At 43.2% G+C, this 19,958-nt stretch overlaps 1 protein-coding gene and 1 non-coding gene across 2 annotated transcripts in view; both read right to left on the bottom strand.

Annotated features, from left to right (window-relative positions):
- The window catches only part of LOC133136951 (RNA-binding Raly-like protein), a 33,126-nt gene extending 21,081 nt beyond the window's left edge, over positions 1–12,045 (bottom strand). Inside the window, exon 1 of the mRNA XM_061254848.1 lies at positions 11,787–12,045. Coding sequence (XP_061110832.1) covers positions 11,787–12,042 — 256 coding nt within the window. The 5' untranslated portion in view covers positions 12,043–12,045. The remainder of the gene's footprint in view (positions 1–11,786) is intronic.
- A 7,435-nt stretch (positions 12,046–19,480) lies between these two features.
- On the bottom strand, positions 19,481–19,613 carry LOC133138047 (small nucleolar RNA SNORA5). The gene has a single exon (XR_009709665.1). It is a non-coding gene; the product is annotated as a small nucleolar RNA SNORA5 (small nucleolar RNA).
- Between the last annotated feature and the right edge of the window lie 345 nt (positions 19,614–19,958).

The raw sequence follows: 19,958 nt of genomic DNA, 5'->3' as shown, positions 1-19,958 counted from the left end.
TCACCATTTTCCCTACCGTTTCAATGTTTTGGGATTTGTTTTATACGCATTACCATCCGTGTCTTCTGAATTGACAGTTCTTTGGCTTTTCCCATGCTGATGGTTGACAAAGGGATTTTGCATCCATTGTTTTAGTCTATTGAAACAAAAATGTATGGAATATATATAGTTCCATTAGCCTGAGATTAACTAAAATTGTATTAATTATATTAGTAAATAAAAAACATTGAAACATTTATTGAAACATTTATTGAACTAAAAGTATATAGATATCCCATATATTTGAACATAATATATAGATCATTATCCATGTTGTTTATTACTGTATATACAGCCTTTGATCTCCGTATTAAAAGTGCCAATAATCCAATGTATGTATGTACATTGCAGTCTGTACTGTAAGTATTTGGAAATCAACAGAATTTGTATTGTTTTCGCTCAGTGCTCCAGCAATAATAACAAGAAAAATGACCATCGTCATCATGAGAAGTATCTTTCATACAGCAAAACAAATTTAGATTTACTATTACTGCTGTTGCTGCTGTGACTGTAGGCTCATGAGCATGTGCTGTGTAAAATATATATATATTTTTTTGTTTTTTTTCCAGATTATTCCCTTTTTCTCCCAATTTGGTAGCCAATTGTACCTCGTCTGATTCAATTGGAGGTAGTCGTATTAGATGTACCGCCCGTACCCCGTCCCTCGGCGGCCCGAATGAGAGCGACACGCCTTCTTCAAGCCGTCTCGTCTCGTGCCCGTTGCCGTGATTCCGAGGCGCCCGAGGTGCTTATTGTGCGGCGATCTAATAACCCTGCCAAGTCCCTCCCTCTGGAGCAGCGAGCCAATTATTGCTGCCCCACGTGAGCCGGCCAAACTTGGCTTTTTGCTGTGTTAAATTTTAAAGGTGACTTCAAAGCTTAGGTAGGGCACGTTTTCTTTTCTTTAAGTATGTGTTTCTAAAATTGATTCAAATTAAACCCTTACACACAAGGATAACTGTGAACACATGCGAAAGCAGCACAAGAAGCATCGGCCATCGATTGCTTCGTATTCATATTTGTGTCAGGACTCCTGTGGTTGGAGCTTCAGGAAAAAGGATTTCAGCATGTCCTGTCGTTCGATTGGCTCAGCCTTCCTGTTCAAAGCAGGCAGTTCTTTAATCCCCCAATGAAGCCCTTTCTCCTTTGCTATGGGGTTCTTGTCGTGGATATTCCAACAAACAGATAATTTCACAAATCTCACCAAATGTCCTTTCTCGCCAATGTCAGTCTAGACAGCGATTGGATTGTGAATGAAACATACATGTTTACATGTTATTGCAAACCCAATATGTATTCAGCTATGCATTTGTACGTATATATTTGCTTTACTGTTGTTTTATTGATGAAACTGAATGAAAATCTAAAAGAAATCTATTCAGAAGAATAATCAATAATCAAAACAACAATCAATTTCTGTTGCTTCTGTAAATGCAGCCAGGGGAGGCTGAAGGATCATATGTCAGTGTATTCCATGTCTGTAACTGAATGGAAGCATCTCCTTTTGAATTGCTATTAGCATCATTGCTTTTACCACATGCCATATTGAACTTCTGTTTCAGGCAACCATAAAAACCATACACAATGTAGCAGGCTTCAAAGTAACTATGGGAAGGAATCTTTCTAATTTTATAGTTCATATTATGTTGATAAATGAACGTTTTGATCCCTGAGTCACACAGTATGCGTTCCTATTATAGCCTTTCATTCCAAATAGCTTTTAAATTCCCACAAAAGCCATCCCAAGAATTTGCTAAATAAAAATATAGTCTATGGCGCCCTCTGTTGTTTGAATATCAGCATCCTAGCTGTTGCTTTGGTCTTCTCTCTGATCCAACAATAAAGTGACTGAAGAACTTGAAAGAAAGACAGCAAAGCCCTTGCAATGAATTTGAAGTTGGTGAAAAACATAATACATAAGCATAATCTGCCAACCAATTTTATACCTCTCCACCTCTACTGGGCTATACCTACAGTGCAAGGTGTGTGAGAGTGTTTAGTTATGTAGAATCTATTCAACTTCTATGCAAGGCAAGCTCTGAAAATAGGAAAAAAGTGTATATATATATATATATATATATATATATATACATATATATATATATATATAATTACGAATGTGCTCTTCCTGCAATGAAGATAAAACAGGAAATATTTATTTTCCCCCAACTAAACAAAAGTATTTCTTTCTTTAAAAAACCCCCAAACAGATGAAAGCCATCTGTAAGCCTATGTAAGATATCTGGAAGAATAAAATGTGCTTCCTGTTTCTTGTTGTTCATATTCATATTTAGATAAGCTTAACATTCTCCAGCGTAAGTTGCTGACATTGTGATGCTTCCTTTTCTGTTCGTGAGAGTCTGTTCGCTTGAGGGGATCTTATCACTGTGGTGATTTCACAGCTGTTAGATCTGTTAAACGTTTTAAAGCTCTTTGCCATGAATTAGAATCCCTAATTACTCCATTGAAGTTCTGCTGCTGTCTGACTTCTTTTGTGACAGCTTCATTAGCTCTGAATCTTTTGTTCTAACACAGGGATGAAAAAAACCCCAGAAGCACAGAGAAAAGCTTTCTGACAAGCTCAGACACAGACTCAGACTACTTTTTCCCTCTTGTATGAAGCTGAGAGGAAAGATAACACAGGGCAGAACAGAGCTTTCATGTGCAAGAGTGCAGGGCAGGGAAGCTACGTGAGATGTCTCATAACCGAATATAGTCATATGCCTATAGGCTACTTCCACGGTGCACCTGTAGTTCAGGTAGAAGATCCAGGTTTAGAAAGTACAGTTCTTCCCTTCTGTTCCAATCACCTGGATCTGCTAATTATGTTGTTATTACCTAAGAAAAAAAAAATCTAAATTACAGGAGATTGGTGAATGTGAGTTATCTTAAATCATATTTAATAACAAATCTGTTTGTACGAGTGGTTCTTGCATGAGGCCCGTTGTTCTGTGAGTCAGGTAGTGCTCCGCAGTTCCGCCATTTTAGATTGTTGGTATTGACTGATGCTGTCGATGATACAGATCTCCTGGTGACATGGATATTTCCGTTAGCAGGGTTTGCTGGCTCTTTTAAAATGTCCTTTCATAGACAACAACTTGCATAGGCCCTTTCTCATCACGTTTAGCACACCATCATACAATTTGGCCTACGTGTGTTTTGTATTAACTGTCCTCTTTTCATTCTGTTTCTTAGTCTTCTGATTGTATAATCTCATTATCGCTGTCGTTTGCAATACAGTATATCCTCTTTTTCAGATACGGATTTGCGGGGCAGATGTTGTTAGCTCGCAATGCAGTCGGCAATTTATTTGGACTACCGCCTTTGCAATGATTTGCGGTGATTAGTGCAACAGCATCTACAAATCTTGAGCGCTTTCATTTTTACTCCGTTGTGGGAATGAAAATAAAAATCATAATTTAGTGCGCGCCCGCTATTTGAAATTGCCGTGTTCCGTGCAATAGCAGAATTCTATTAGAATAGCATAATTGGATTTGTATGCTTCCCCACAAACGCGCGACTCAATCACTGGCAGAGTGCGTTTCCTCTTCTGCTGCACAGTGGGAAAGAGGACAGAGAGGCAGGTGGCTTATCAGAGAAAGGAACACTGAGAAGTGAAATTGATTTTCTTTGTCAGTACTGTAATGCACGACGCCTTTTCGCATTGCATCAAAACTCGAGAAAACTGTAACACCTGAATCATTAGCATTACTAGCGAGGGAAGAGCATAATTAACTCCCATCAGTCATTATCGTTCAGAAGGCCAATGGAGTCCTCGTCTCACAGCTATCGCGCCATCTGGTGGCAGATCAGTGTCTCAAAAGAGCTACAGTTCAGGAGCCTGTATCATGAAGCAGGGTTACTGAGTTAGGTGTAAAACCCGGAACCCTGCCAAATCTGGAACATGGACTGAAGTAAAAAGAGCTGTTCCGGGTTTTACTCAGTGCAGCTAACGCAGTAATCCTGCTCTGTGATACAGCCCCCAGATCCTTCCCACATTTCCAACAGATGTAACATAACATTGCCATCCTGATCCTGACCTTCATGGGTTCAGCAGTGCCTGTTGGTTTTGACGTGCTTTGGAAATTCATATTAGTCACTGTGTGGCTAAATAATAAACACACCTCATTCCCCAGCGCTGATCCAAATGAAGCCACACACACCTACAGACGGATGCCCAGAACTTGGGGTTGACAGTTCTGATGTATTGTAATATTTCAAGTTGCAAGTGTCTGCGTGTATGGCCGGTAAATGTAAAAAGACTTATGGATGGATGGTTTTTATATCCACCAATCCGATTATGCATGGAGGATGGATTTCCATTCCCAGGTTTTCAGCTGCTGCAATATATTGGGCTGTCGAGAAGAAAACATGTAATTGAGGACTGCATTGTTTGCCGATTTGACTCCAAGTCCCAGAAGGCCGCGGTGCTGCAGGTTCATTTTTCTATCACAGACCCTCAGGTGATGGGTCACAGGTTAGCAGATGTGGTTTACCTTCAAACTGCTTTACTATGTAATGTGCAGCAATTCCTTGCATCCACTTTGCAGATCTGTGTTGTTTTTTTTATACACCAAAGATATTTATAGGTAAATAATCCCTTGGTTTACCCCTGCTATATGCATGAGTACTCTAACCAAAACTGAACAGCCAGACCCAATCAGAAAGGCCTGCAAGGCCTGATAATTTCAGATACCGTCAAACTGCGAAGAACCATATTAAATGTAGAGAATAATAGCGTTCTGATTCACAGCGCGCTTTAGGACTGATCATTACCCCCTGACTAATCTAGTTCTGCTGGGTGCCGTCACTCCAACAACCAATGAGTAGAGTGTAATACCAGCGGTGAACAGCAGGGGCTGTAACAGTCCCGGTGTGCCGCCTTCTCTCCATGTCTAATGGATCTTGAAATGAGTAGTGTGCGCAGACTGAACAACAACAGCAAAATATTTTTTTTGTTTTGTTTTACTGTATTTGTAATCATAATAAATGCTGATGTATTTCGCCGTGTTCCGAGATCCACGATACACGCAGTGTGATGATTTGATTCTCTGCACTAGCCAACCTGTCTGAAGCTAACGTAGCGTAGATGATAGATTTGGTTTGAAGCTGGAGGCAGCCGCTTCTTGCCGTTGTCGTGACAGCAGCCGAGTGGCCGTCGGCTGGACTGGATGCACTGCACGCACGAAAACAGACGCTGTGCTGCTTTGTCCTGTCATTTTGATGTGAACCACAGGAACTCATCACAGACAGACCTGGCTGCCGAGAGAGGACAAACAGCGGTGAAAGAAATTCAAGAGAGAGCGCTACTTTCTTAGAACTTGTGAACGATGTTCTTGTTGCTTATCCAAGATAGCTTGCTCTTAGTTATTATTGTCATTATACTTTGTGCTATAGTGAAATTACATTTTATTGAAATTAAGTATTATTGAAATATATCCATCCATCCATCCATTATCCTAACCCGCTTATCCTGAACAGGGTCGCAGGGGGGCTGGAGCCTATCCCAGCATACATTGGGCGAAAGGCAGGAATACACCCTGGACAGGTCGCCAGTCCATCGCAGGGCATTATTGAAATATATGTTACAATAAATCTTTCACAATACACTCAAATATGTAATGCCAATACATCAAATCCAAATGATAATTTTCCATTCAGTCTACTACAGCAGTGGTTCCAAAACCACAGTATCAGGGATTGATTAGTAGCATCAGGTGTGCTTCAGATGGAAGACATGAAAACGGTCGGGGGTATCCGAGGAGAGGTTTGGCCACCACTATAATTAAGTTGCTGTAATTACATTTAACCACAGGGGGGCGCCCAAAGACCAGAAACCATGGAAGGCCAACACAGCTACTGCCTACTTCTCTGGGAAGTGAGAACCAGCGGTTCCCAAACAGTAAATACCAGTGTAATGAAATACTAGACTAGGTTCACGCACTGTACTAGCTGTAGTGTATGAGCGTCTTGTTTTGACATGTCAAAAAAATAACACAATAATTCAATTTCAAGCATATGGCGGGCTCATATTTTAAGAACCATTGGGCCACAAAAATCTACTTCTATTCATTAAGCGAGGTTGTGGGGTTGATACGTTTTGGAAACCACCTGCCCAGGCGACAACATTATTTACTCAACCATTATTTCAAAATGTAATTATACTCCATGTATTTCTACTCGGGAGGCACAGAGCACTGCATCAGTGCCCAATAAAGATTCCCGTAAACTCTGGCTTTTAAATGAGTAGTAGTTGAGCAGTGCCGCAGGGAGGCACAAAACAAAGCCCAATTAATAATGCTTTATGAAAGCCTTCAAGCCCGGGGCACAGGGGTCTAGGCGATATTGCACGGATGTGATCACTCTAAAGCTAATCATTATGGCAAGGTGTCGAACAGTGCAGTACCCTGCAGTCTGCAGAGAAGCAGTGGCACTCTGCTTCAGAGGCTCCAGAAAAGAAGGAAGATTTAATGAGGATGCAAGCACACACACACACACACACATACACATGCACACACACACTCTCACAGACACACAGACTCACACATACACATGCATACACACGCTCATCTCTTTCTCTGTTTCTCTCTCTATCTCACTCTCTATCTGTCTCTCTGTTTGTCTCTCTCTATCTTTCTCCCTCTTTCTCTCTCTGACACACATGCACATTACAGGACCTCCAGTCAAAGTCTCTCTCTCTCACTCTCTCTCTATCTCTCTCTCCCTTGCTCTCTCTCTCCCCCTCTTTCTCTCTCTGACACACATGCACATTACAGGACCTCCAGTCAAAGTCTCTCTCTCTCACTCTCTCTCTATCTCTCTCTCTCCCTTGCTCTCTCTCTCCCCCTCTCTCTCTCTCTGACACACATGCACATTACAGGACCTCCAGTCAAAGTCTCTCTCTCTCACTCTCTCTCTATCTCTCTCTCTCCCTTGCTCTCTCTCTCCCCCTCTCTCTCTCTCTGACATGCAGGCTCATACACGCACATTACAGGACCCACAGTAGAAGTCTCTCCCTCTCTCTCTCCCTCTCTGTCTCTCTCTCTCTGTCTCCCTCTCTCTCTCCCTCTCTCTCTCTCCCTCTCTCTCTCTCTGTCTCTCTCCCTCTCTCTCTCTGTCTCTCTCCCTCTCTCTCTCTCTGTCTCTCTCCCTCTCTCTCTCCCTATCTCTCTCTGTCTCTCTCCCTCTCTCTCTCTCTCTCTCTCTCTCTCTCTCCAGGACTCCCAGTAGAAGTCAGAGCAACAGGCAGACACTCTGAAAGACTGCGGCGCGGCCCTCATTAATTCCCAGCATGCCGCTGTCACGCACAGACGAGGCAGCGCTGTCTCCGCTTCCCGCGCGCTGCGTAATCTCCGATGAAAAGCCGCAGACGCTGATGGCATTACGGCCCTCTCCCCCTCAGACGGCTCAGACGGCCCGCCACCGGCGTCTGTGGAGCGAGACGCCTCTCTCCCCGTTCCTGGTCTGTTCCTGGTCTGTACCTGCTCTGTTCCCGCGCTGTTCCTGCTCTGTTCCTGCTCTGTACCTGCTCTGTTCCTGCTCTGTTCCTGCGCTGTTCCTGCTCTGTACCTGCTCTGTTCCTGCTCTGTTCCTGCGCTGTTCCTGCTCTGTTCCTGCGCTGTTCCTGCGCTGTTCCTGCTCTGTTCCCGCTCTGCTCCCGCCAATCCTGCTCTGTTCCTGCTCTGTTCCTGCTCTGCTCCCGCCATTCCTGCTCTGTTCCTGCTCTGTTCCTGCTCTGTTCCCGCGCTGTTCCTGCTCTGCTCCCGCTGTTCCTGCTCTGTTCCTGCTCTGTTCCTGCTCTGTTCCTGCTCTGTACCTGCTCTGTTCCTGCTCTGTTCCTGCGCTGTGCCTGCTCTGTTCCTGCTCTGCTCCCGCCATTACTGCTCTGTTCCTGCGCTGTTCCTGCTCTGCTCCCGCCATTCCTGCTCTGTTCCTGCGCTGTTCCTGCTCTGCTCCCGCCGTTCCTGCTCTGTTCCTGCTGTTTCTGCTCTGTTCCTGCTCTGTCCCTGCTCTGTTCCCGCGCTGTTCCAGCGCTGTGCCTGCTCTGTTCCTGCTCTGTTCCTGCTCTGTTTCTGCTACGTGCCTGCTCTGTTCCCGTTCCGGTCCTGCTCCATTACTGCTCTGATCAGCCGGTGCTATCTCTCTATCCATCTCTATCCCTGCCTTTCTCCCTCTCCCCATCTCCCTCTCTCTCTATAAATATCACTTTCTCTCATTATCCTTCTCTCTCTCTCTTTCTCTCACTTTTGAGTTGTTGTATTGACTGACAAGACGTTCCAATAATGGGGGTTTAAAATTCAAATTCTCTCACTCTCTCGCAATCTCCCACACTCTCTCTCTCTCTTGCCGCCGTTCTCTCTGGCTCTCATAATTGTTCGGGTAAATGTCAGGACTCATAATCGGGTCTGTCGATGGCATTTGGCACTTCATTCCTATCGAGTGGCATTAAGCCGTGTTCCCGAGTCTGGCGTCTGCTTCGCGGATGACAGCAGGTGCTGACAGCATCTCCGCAGCGACACAAGGGCTGCTGGGAAAAGCCGAGTTTGACGCCGCCACGGCGTTCGCCGCGGAAAGGACGACCGTCGAGATGCGGGTCGAGCTGGAGACACGTTTTTTCAGCGGAAATGGTTTTATCGATCGACCTTTCGAAGCGGCCTCAGCCTCATCTGTCCGATGTGTCATCGTACATGCAGACATACCTGCCAAACCACCGCGAAGGGCCCAACGGCAGACCTACAGCACACTCGGCAAGGACACAGCCTCCTAATGGAAAAAAGGCTTTCAGGAGGGTATGATGAAACTTCAAGTGCCCTTTCACTGGCTCTCTGAGATGGTTAAAGTATCTCACCATTTCATGGGTCAAACTCTAAAAGAGTTTATATGAGTCCAATAGGGACTATGTGTACTCTTTTAGACTCAAAGATTACTTTGCTCTCAAAGACTTAACTAAACTAGTGAGGAGAGAACTGGCCTTTCAATCGCTTATTTTTCCCTCCTCCTTTCTTTCCTTGCTTTCTTTCCTTCCTTTATCGGGAAAATGGAAGTCCTTGGTCTTTCAGGCATCAGTTACAGTCGTGGCAGATGCGTGTCAGATGGGGAGAGGTGGATCCACAGGCTCATCGCTTATACGTCACGCTTTGTGAAAAACTCCTTCCACAGAAGGAGGCATTCATGTCTCCTTGCACAAGAATCTTTCAGGAGCCTCCGAGTTCCTTCACGGAGCACTGACCCGGTTGGAATGCCCTTAAAGATGAAGGGCCTCGCTTAATTTTCGGGTCAGTCGAGGAAGGAGGAGACAAAGAAGGATAAAATTTGAATTATTATTCTTTGTTAAAATGAGCCCAATGAATCTTCTTGGCACAAAGTATGAGTGGCGCTTGTCTGAAACAAACATGAATTTGAGAGGCTCAAATGGATGTATCTGACAGCATATAGCAGCTCTAAGCCTTGGTTTGACCCTGGTTTGCAGCATAAGTCCAGGGTACCAAGGCCTGATTGTCGTTGTTCTATGAGAAGGGGAAATAGGTTTCAATTTCTTACTACTCCATAAGCTTGTTCTTGGAACGTGGCAGGTACCAGCAATAACATTTAGCATTTCCACATTGATTGTTCTTTATTAGGTCTGAGGGTGGCTGTAACCTAGATGCCCCCCATCTGAGATAATAAAGGTTTATTATATTCTCTGTGGGCGTCACAGTCACAATTGGCGATTCCATACCGGGGAGAAAAAAATGGAAATAAATTGTTCACCGTTCCTGTGATTAGTGTGACAACTGGAGTATAATGAAGATGGCCGTTGCTAGGGCAATGCACTATACATAGCTTTCACGCTGGAAATGTACATATGTTTTCTTGTGATTCTTTCGATTCGTGAACACATCACTAAAGCAATACAAAGTCTGTAGGTTTAAGTCAGTCTAGACATTTTTCAAACTAATAAGTACATTACATTACATTACATTAATGGCGTTTGGCAGACGCTCTTATCCAGGGCGACGTACAAGTAAGTTCACTGCGGGGTGAAAAAATTTAAACATTTCTCCAAACAGAAACACAACATTGTTGCAATGTTATAGAAAGTTGTAATGACATACTGCACTCGAGATGTGAGCAGGAGACATTATGGGATATTCAACCACAAAAACGGAACTAAGTTGCAGGATCAGCTCTGAGACTGTACTTGTATTGCAAGCAAGAAGCATTATGGGATATCTGTGACTGATTTCAACCACAGAAACAGATCTAAGCTCTAGGATCAGCTCTGTGACTGCGGTTGTGCTGCAAGCAGGAGGCATTGTGGGATATATGTGAGCGAAACAGATCTAAGATCCAGGATCAGCTCTGTGAGATCTCCTTGACTTAATTCAGCTTGAGCTCATGGGACAAAGAGCTAATACACAGTCTGATTTCTGAAAATAAACACTTGGGGGAAGTGTGAGAGGGTTGAATGAAGTAGATGCTACAAGGTCTCTCTGTCTCAGCATCTGTCTCTCTATCGCTCTGTCTCTCTCAATCTTTGTCTCTGTGTCTCTCTCTCTGTGTTCAAGATGCAAGATTGAAGATTCAAATGTGCTTTCTTTGCATGACAAGTAAACTTGTGTTGCAAATGTATTTTTCTTTCTTTCTTTTTTCTTTTGTTGCAAAGTGTTTCTGTCTCTCTCTCTCCCCTCTCGCTCTCTCTCCCCCCCTCTCTCTTTCTCTCCTCCCCTCTGTCTCTCTCTCTCTCTCTCGTACATGCCCACACACATACACACCTGGATGATTGAGGTGACTGGGGTGCAGTAAAATGTTGGTGTAAACATGTGTTCTACAGCTTTTTTAGTGCCCAAATTCAACCAGCCCCCCTTGGCCGTACAGCTTGTCATAATTCTGCAGTCATCATTAAAGCAGCAGTTAACTGTGCCAGGTTCCATCTTGCATTGACTCACAAGTGCGCTTTCATCATTTCACAGGGCTTTTCATAAATGCCATTCATGGATTTTTTTTTTTGGACTTGTTCAGAATCACATTCTTTCTTTGGCGATGTCACCTGCTGAGACACTCCTGTTCCCAATTACAATCCCTCCAGTTTGCAGATAGCATTGTCTGCCTCAAGCTGCTCCTGTCATTTCCACAAGCATTTTACAAAAAAAACATGAAATAGAAGAAGAAGCAATCAAGACGCCTTTTTGAATCAGCACAAAAAAAAAAAGCAGGGGCTGGAGAAGGGAAGGAAAACATAATTTCAAATCAACACGGAGCGAAGTTCCTCCCGTATAAAAGAAACCCAGGGCATATTACATTTACTGCATTATCCATGCCTGAGTGTTTACAGGGAGCATTCAGATAAGAGCTGAGAGAGACTGCTCAGTCCTTCTACCCTCCTATAGCATACAACACCACCAGCATCACCTCCATAATAAAGATATAATAATAATAATAATTATTATTATAATAATAATTATAAGGAGCAGAAGAAGAGTAATCAATATAATAATAATTTGTCATTTATAGTAGATGACGCCAAGGCAACTTACACTTGATTAAACTAAGCAACCATTCCCCATAGCAATGTGGAGTTAAGGGCCTTGCTCAAGGGCCCAACAGCTGTGCAGATCTTATCGTGGCTAAACTGGGGCTTGAACCACCAACCTTCCGGTACCTTAGCCACCAGGCTACAGGCAAGAAGAAGAAGAAGAAGAAGAAGAAGAAGAAGAATTGTGTCTGTGTTGGTGCTGATACTGAACCAATGAGAGCGCGGGGCTTACCGAGCGGTTGCCCGGCGATGATGCGGGCGTTCTCCCCGGCGACGGCGGCCCGGGCGTTCCGCTCACTCATGTACTGCACGAAGGCGAAGCCCTTGTGCACGGAGCAGCCCACGATCTTCCCGTACTTGGCGAAGATGACCTCGATGTCCGTCTTCTTGACGATGGCCGTGTTGAGGTTGCCGATGAAGACTCTGGAGTTGAGCGACCTGGGGTCGTTCTTGTTGGTCACGTTGCTGGTCTGACTCTTTCCGGTCATTCTCCTCTGAGGGCCGGCCCTGGGAGACAGACAGATGCTGCTTCAGTCTACACTGCAAAAACCAAAGAACAAGTCAATCTCAACAAGTATTTACACTTCAATCCTTACTTCTATGACTTTTTTTTGATAATGAAGACAAAAATATAGTCAAGGACGTGAGCCAGTTTGAGTCATTTCAAGAATTGCCAATGGGGTTAGATAAATCCACTTGGCAAGCAAACAGTAACTTAACACTTGTTACGACAGACATTTCTGCAGGGTAATGTGAGCTGAGCTGAGCTGAACTGGGCTGGGCTAAGCTAACGCATGCTTATAGATGGGCTTGTGTGTATGTCCCTCATCCCTCGTCACCCCGCATTACAAGGTAAGAGATACCTTTCCCTCAGCGTGAAGGATGCAGGTACTTAGACTTGGGCCATAACTGGTCCCTGGTTCTGGTTCTGGTGTCATCACCTTCAGGAGAGGATGGTGACATGATCCATCATGTACACCCCCTGTTGACTCATACCAGACTCTACTCTATGGACGAACCAGATTGGCAGTCCCTACTCTCCTGTGCTCAATCTTCTGTAAGGGCAGGGGCTTCCTGTGCAATCTTCCTGTCACTATCGGCGGTAAGAGCAGTCATCTGGCAGTCGGAGGGTTGCTGGTTCGATCACGCCCTGAGCGCGTCGAAGTGTCCGTGAGCAAGACGCCTAACCCCCCAATTGCTCCTGACGAGCTGGCTGGCAGCCAATCGGTGTAAAGAGCATGCATTGCCACAGTAGAGCAGTTCGTCACAACGTTCCGTGAATATTTCTGTACACTTTACATTGTAACGTATTAAGTTATGCACCACAGAGATGGAACTTTCCATTCTCAGAAAAAACAAATAACAAAGACATCTGAAATTATACCCATGACCGCTCTCCTCGCAACTCTCAGAGGTATTGTGGGTAATGTCTCCTGTCCAGGGGATGTACAATACTTACACAGTTCATAAAGCAGCCATATACCAGAGCAATCAGGGTCCGATCCGAGACCGCAATGCAGCCTAATTGTTATGTATCTGCAGGAAAGTGTGCCAACGTGGAAAATGAAAGACTTGCAACTCATTGTTTGTGCTGCTGTAGTATTTTCGATTTCTATTTCCGGACTTCAATAATAAGCGATGGCTTCTCTCGCTGAATAGCAAACAGAAAAACTGCTCTCTGAAGCTTTTTCACCAAAGGGGTCTTCTACATTCAAGGCGAGAAATCAGTGGGGTCTGGAAATTAGGCTGAAAACTATGAATCCGCAGAATCAACAGCAGGACCCCCAACCTACTACACTCACACCACCCGCCTCCACCCCGAATAAAATAAAATAAACTTTCCTGACATTTCACTCGGAAATATTATCTAATTGAGCCAGCAGGCTTGTTGGATTTCAGGTTCAGGCCGTATTGTGTCCATTTTAGCCATGTTCCTGTTTTTCATCTGATAAAGAACCTCTTACTAGATAAACTGCTGATTTTAAAATAGAAGCTTAAGCCACAGCATTGCAACACAGAGCACGGTAAAGCACAACACACAATCTGATCCCAAAAAAGTCAATAAATAATATAGAAACATTAAAATGACTGATTGGGATGATAATGGTTAGGGTTGCAATATATCAGTATTTCATATAGAGAGTTTCTTACAGAAAGGGAACATATTGACTTTTATGTGGAAAATATGATACATATATTTCACAGCAATGTTGTAAACATGTATATTGCAATACATGAAAGCATCAATAATTTGTATATTTTCTCAGATATTTAAGTTACTGTAATTAATAACACATTTTATTCCAATATATTGCAGTACATTAGTCCCCTGTAATGGGTACAGTGCAATATTGAAAATAAATGGGAGCAATTATACCAGTAACTGCTGGCTTATTACATTACATTTCATTACATTTATTTGGCAGACACTTTTGTCCATGGCGACTTACAATAAGTGCATACCAAAGGTCATTGAAACAACAACAGAATACAGGTCAGATAAGGTACAATTCTCACAAAGTATCAGTTATCCATAGCCATGAACACTGTCCTGGACAGATCACATGAGCCAGTAGCCAGTATAGTACAAGTGTGTCTTGTACTGATGCTTATTGTCCTGAATGATGGGGACAAGCAGGAGGTTTTCCCCAGTAGTTAGGCCAAATTCCAAAACTGACACCCTCAATCTGGCGACATACGGTAATGATTTCCTGGCTATTCAATCATGGTTATTAAGCCAGTTGAATATGCTCAGTTACCTCCCTCTCCACCTCTGCTGATGTGTGGTTAGTATTGTGGGCCTGCTGTTTATCACTCAGGTGTTTATCCATCGTCACTGTAAAGCTCTTTGAGGAACCTGCAGAGGAAAATGTGCTATTGAGATTCAAGCCATTAAGTCCATCACGAACGTCTCATTCACGCTGACCATGAAAAGCCTGTTCTCTCTTGAGCGTGAACTCTGAGAAGAAACTAAAAAAAAAAAGCCTACCACAGAACTCTCCATTCTGCACCACTGGGTAAGATAAAGCCACGTCTTATTTCGCGCTTACAACACAGAAGACCTATAGCTTGACCCAGCCGGCTAATGGATATGTAATTTACCCAGAATTCCCCAGGCACGGTTTTGAGTGACCTAGTGGAAACTCAGACCTGAAGTGTTAGTACAAAAGCACGCAAACAAAGGCTAGAGTTGAAAAAGGTTGTTTTTTTTCTACTTATCTCTTCCCATGACCCTTGTGAATGTAGTTTCTTGAAATATATTAAGTGTCAATAACGTTCAAGGACAGGTCGAGTGTTGCACTACCATATAGAACCATATGAACTCCCACCAGACATGCTGCATGTACACAGTAAAATGGTGTTACTTCAACTCTAACTGTGTACATACGAGTCAAATAGGGACCATATGCACTCAGTAAGAGTTCAATTAACACTGAACATTTTGCTGAGTACATTTTGCTTGTGCTACACTGTCGCGAATTGTTAAAATAAATAAGTGGATTTGTGATTGGTGGAATAATAGAAAAGAGCCTGGAATGAATTGTGCCCACCCCTCTTTTGACGTATTTTAAGTTTGATGCGAGGGACCTCCACAGATCCTTGCTGTGCTTGTTTTTTTGCTGAAGTTTGGTCAGAGCAGGACATCAACATACTGTAAATTCTAAAGCATTTAGCAGTAAAGTACCGTATTTTATTTATTTAACATACAATCTACCTATTCTAAAAACAAATGAGGGAAAGCTATGGAAATTCAGTACTTTGCTCAAGGCTACCACAGCAATGCCCCACCTGGGAATGAAACCGGCAACCTCTCCGTTATGAGCCTAGTTCCATAAACATTACACAGCAGCACTTGCCCTCTCCAGTAGGCTCTCTGTGACCTTGTGTCAGAGCGCTGTAATGGGGTTTAAAAGCCACTCTGGTGGAGCGGTGGGGAAATTGGGTTTATAGCTCAGAGGATTCAGGAGGAAGTCCCAGGAGGGCCGCTCTGGCTTTGTCCTTGAGCCCCACAGAACGCACTTCCTGAGCGCATATCCTGCGGAATAAAAGTATCGCTCAGAAAAAAAAAAAAAAAAAAAAAGTTGTCTGAAAAGAAGAATGGCTCCTGCTAGCGTAATTAACAGAACAGTGCTGTTAATGCTCATGAGAATAACCTGGGAAGTTTCTGTAAACTAGATATAAAAAAAATGTATGCACTATAAATCACCTCGGTTAATGTTCTTTTTGTATTCTACTGAATAAAACAACAGAAATGTCATAATAATGTGCGCTGTTTGCTCACACTCAGACTAATGAGAGTGCTAGAACTGGGAAGAAATGTGCCTTATTGTTTTGTTATTCTGGAGATGAGATGAAAAGCCAATGACTTGAAGAGAGATTTGAGATGGGTAAGAGCTTTCAAAACAGACAACTGCAGCTACATTGCCCACAAACCCTTGTCAACAGTCATGTGACTAACAAACACACCAATTAATTTCAAATGACAAAATAATAGCAAGAAGGAGATCACTGACAAGCTTGAAACAGCTGGCCTTCATGTGGTGCAGTGGTTCCCAAACCATCTCCTGGAGATCTACCATCCTGCAGGTTTTCATTCCAACCCTAATTCTGCTTCTGCTAATTATCAGCTCAACAGGATTTCTAGCTTTTGAAAGAGATGTGTAAATGGTTGGCGCTGTACAATTGATGCTTCTCATTCACCCATTCATACACACACTCGCACACCGACAGCGATTGGCTGCCATGCAAGGCACCAACCAGCTCATCAGGAGCATTTAGGGGTTAGGTGTCTTGCTCAGGGACACTTTGACACAGCCCGGGCGGGGGATCGAACCGGGAACCCTCCGACTGCCAGATGTTCTTAATTAATGTCACAAATATATTCCAGAAGTCTTGTTCACTACAGGACCAGACTTGGTCATGATGTTAGAGACTAGCCCAACCTCCCCCACCCCTCCAGGGTGTTACAGGTTTCAGATGGATAGGGAATGCCGAGGGTGAGCAGTATTTGGGTTCAAGCACAGAGCGCCTTCAAGCGGCAGAACCAGGACTGAGATCTACGGAGAGTCCACAGAGTCTCGTACCCACGGTGTGAGATGACCCTCCACGTCCCCCACCCTGAAATTTGACTGCATTTCCCAGAGAGGTGCTACACACTTCTGCCGGCCACTGGCTTGCCCCTTTAACAGTCCCTTAATCACAGGGACATGCTGTATTCCAGTCAGAAATAGATTAGACCACATGGGACACACTTATTTCCATATATCCTGAAAATGATACCATCCATCAATGAATTATTAAGGAAAAAGAAGGCAGTTAGCTGGAAAGCCAAGCTCCTTGATAGCACTCTCGTGTATATCAGCTTCAGGTAGTGACATGGTTACCACGCACTGCAAATGCAATTAATTTTATAATCATTTAACTTTGTGAATTAGGGCACTTTGATTTCCCTTTGCCATATGACTACAGAAGTAAGTATTGACTTTGTGCTTTGCAGATGGATACTGCTGTCAGCAAGAAGAGGGGAGATTCCCCAGATAAACAGAGTCCATGTTAAACTGCTTGCATTTTATATTTAACCATATCACACATATTTGTATTTCATTTTTTTTCTGACACAGTCTGGTGGGTAAAAAAAGATAATCCACACTAACTCTCACATGAAATTGTGAAGTCAGTTATGGACAAATGTTTTTGAAAACTGTCTGTACTGCTGAAGCGTGTGACTGAGTGGAAGATGGCAATATAAATCAGGCAGTAATGAAACTGGGAGAACACACTAAAGGACTGATTAGAACGAGATATAACAGGGGAAAAATAGTGACAGAGCAAGCATCTGCACGATTTTAGGGTTAGGATTAAAGGTAGAATTATGTTATGGGCAAGATTTATGGTTGCAAAGTTTTTTCAGACAATCAGTGCAATTACTTTTAACTCCATAATCTATATCAGTTACACTGCCACAAGCTGCAGATGCATTGTAATAACACAGTCATTTCACAATAACTACGATGTAATAAACCAAGATGCCTATTTGTGAAATCCACTGCATAACAACCAGACGATTTAGCATTCTAAAGACGGATTCTGTCTAGCAGATTTAGCATTAAAACGCTGCCAAACAAACCACTTCAAATGGACAACAGTCTCAGAACAGGAAGGATGGGTCCCATTGGCTTTGTTAAGGTCCTAATTAATTGAATTAAGAAGCTGAATGCTCTAATGGAAAAAGGCCATGCTGACCTGAATCGGGATTGAATATCACCAGATCAACAGTCACTCTCTCTCCCAGCTCAGGAAAGAATTGAACACTTAGATGCATTGCAAGCAGGCTCACTTGCTGCTTAAATAAAGCTGCTTCTTTCTTTGGACATGAGGGAATTGTGTTTATGTTCTTTCTTTGGACATGAGGGAATTGTGTTTATGTTCTTTCTTTGGACATGAGGGAATTGTGTTTATGTTCTTTCTTTGGACATGAGGGAATTGTGTTTATGTTCTTTCTTTGGACATGAGGGAATTGTGTTTATGTTCTTTCTTTGGACATGAGGGAATTGTGTTTATGTTCTTTCTTTGGACATGAGGGAATTGTGTTTATGTTCTTTCTTTGGACATGAGGGAATTGTGTTTTATATTCTTTATTTGCTTGGCAGCACCAGTTCTTTGGCATGGTGACACTGTGAGACAGGCAAGGCCAGACAGGGGAGGGACTGGTAGAATGGCACTGTCATCAGTTTGTTTAGGAATATTGCACAATTTGAAGATCTAGCAATTGGGCGTCGAATCAAATATGGAGGCGGGTACTAATATGTTTGTTGATTACCAAAAGTCTAGTTTATGCTTATTGTTTGAATTGTTTGAATAGATATTCTTCATTGCCAGTGAATGCAGGACACTTTGGATCATTATTTTTTCAGACGAAACAGAATACATTCAGGTAAAATGGAGCTCTTGCCAAAAAGATTTTTGTATTTGTTTCTCGGAATATTGGCCGATTCCGAACCGAAGCAAATCAAAAGAACCATCCTGTCCAATTTGAACAATAGACGGTGATATTTTTAATCTGCATCAGTTTCTCAGCAGTTGTATTTTTACATACCCTTATTGTGGACACTTACAGAGTAGTGCATGGGGTTTCAGTCAGTATCTTTTAATGGATGACTGAACCATGCTTCCCCCATTAAACATCGTCTTCAAAAGGACCCCATTTGCTGCTCATTTACCTGGCAGGAGTCCTGTAAAATCTCTGCAGCAGTTTTAATAGGGGGAGAAAACCAGAGAACCTTCTTTAGTCCTACTCATCGCATACACTCACACGCATACACACACACACACACCCACACACACACACACACACACACACACACACACACACACACACACACACATTCAGCCATCCTGACGTCAGTTTCACACACATTTAAAGTACTGTAGTTTCTATTATCAGAAACTGGATGATGTAAAGCTCTCCATACTTTGTGCCTTATAGAATTATAAACTCTGATGTCAACAACCTCTTGGACTGAAGTGTCTTATTCAAAAGAAGTTTATAATTCCATTAAGTCAATGAATTGAAACTTGTAGTTCAAATGCTTTAATTTATGTTACAGTATTTCAGAGTATGTTTATTGAATTTTTGCCCATTCAAGGTAAAATGGTTTAAAGCGCTTTGAATTAATGTTCAAAGTTTGATGAAACAGTCTGTACACCAAAAACGGAAGTAGCACAGCGCACATGCACTGAAGCATAAATCACACGTGAGGCAGAACCCTGATGTTACACCAGTGCATGGTGTATGCGCACATACATGTGTTCTGTGGACACAGTCTGCAGCACAGCCATATTCATTTACACTAAAACCACAAGGAAAAGATTAGCCGCTGAAATCAAACTATTCTTTAGTCCTGTGCTTTCACAGCCTTCCTGATCTGCTGTAAACTTTTTTCTCTGCATCAGCCCATCGATTCCCCTCTTATTTCCCAGAGCCTTATTCGTTGGCAGTCTTCTGTAACACCACCCCCCACCGAAAGATGGGAAAAAGGGTAAACTTGTCTTTACTGCATGAAGACTGTGTTTCCTTCAGCAGGTAAGTGAGACGTTTGGCAGAGCCCCGCACTCTCAGATGTGTTTCCAGCCCTCAGCAGGGTTCTCAAACGTCAGGAGGACGAGGGAAACAGCAGCTCAGAGAGAGTCACATATCTCAGAGTTATTTCAGAAAAACTACAGGAGAGAGAGAGAGAGGGGGGTGAGAGAGAAAGTGAGAGTGAGCAAGTGGTAAATAAATGGTAAATGGTTGGCATTTATATAGCGCCTTTATCCAAAGCGCTGTACAACTGATGCTTCTCATTCACCCACTCATACACACACTCACACACCGACGGCGATTGGCTGCCATGCAAGGAGCCGA

The sequence above is a fragment of the Conger conger genome, chromosome 9 (assembly GCF_963514075.1).
Source record: "Conger conger chromosome 9, fConCon1.1, whole genome shotgun sequence".
In the NCBI taxonomy this organism is placed as follows: Eukaryota; Metazoa; Chordata; class Actinopteri; order Anguilliformes; family Congridae; genus Conger; species Conger conger.
The sequence above is the reverse complement of the archived record's forward strand: the minus strand, read 5'-3'. Positions and strand labels throughout refer to the sequence as shown.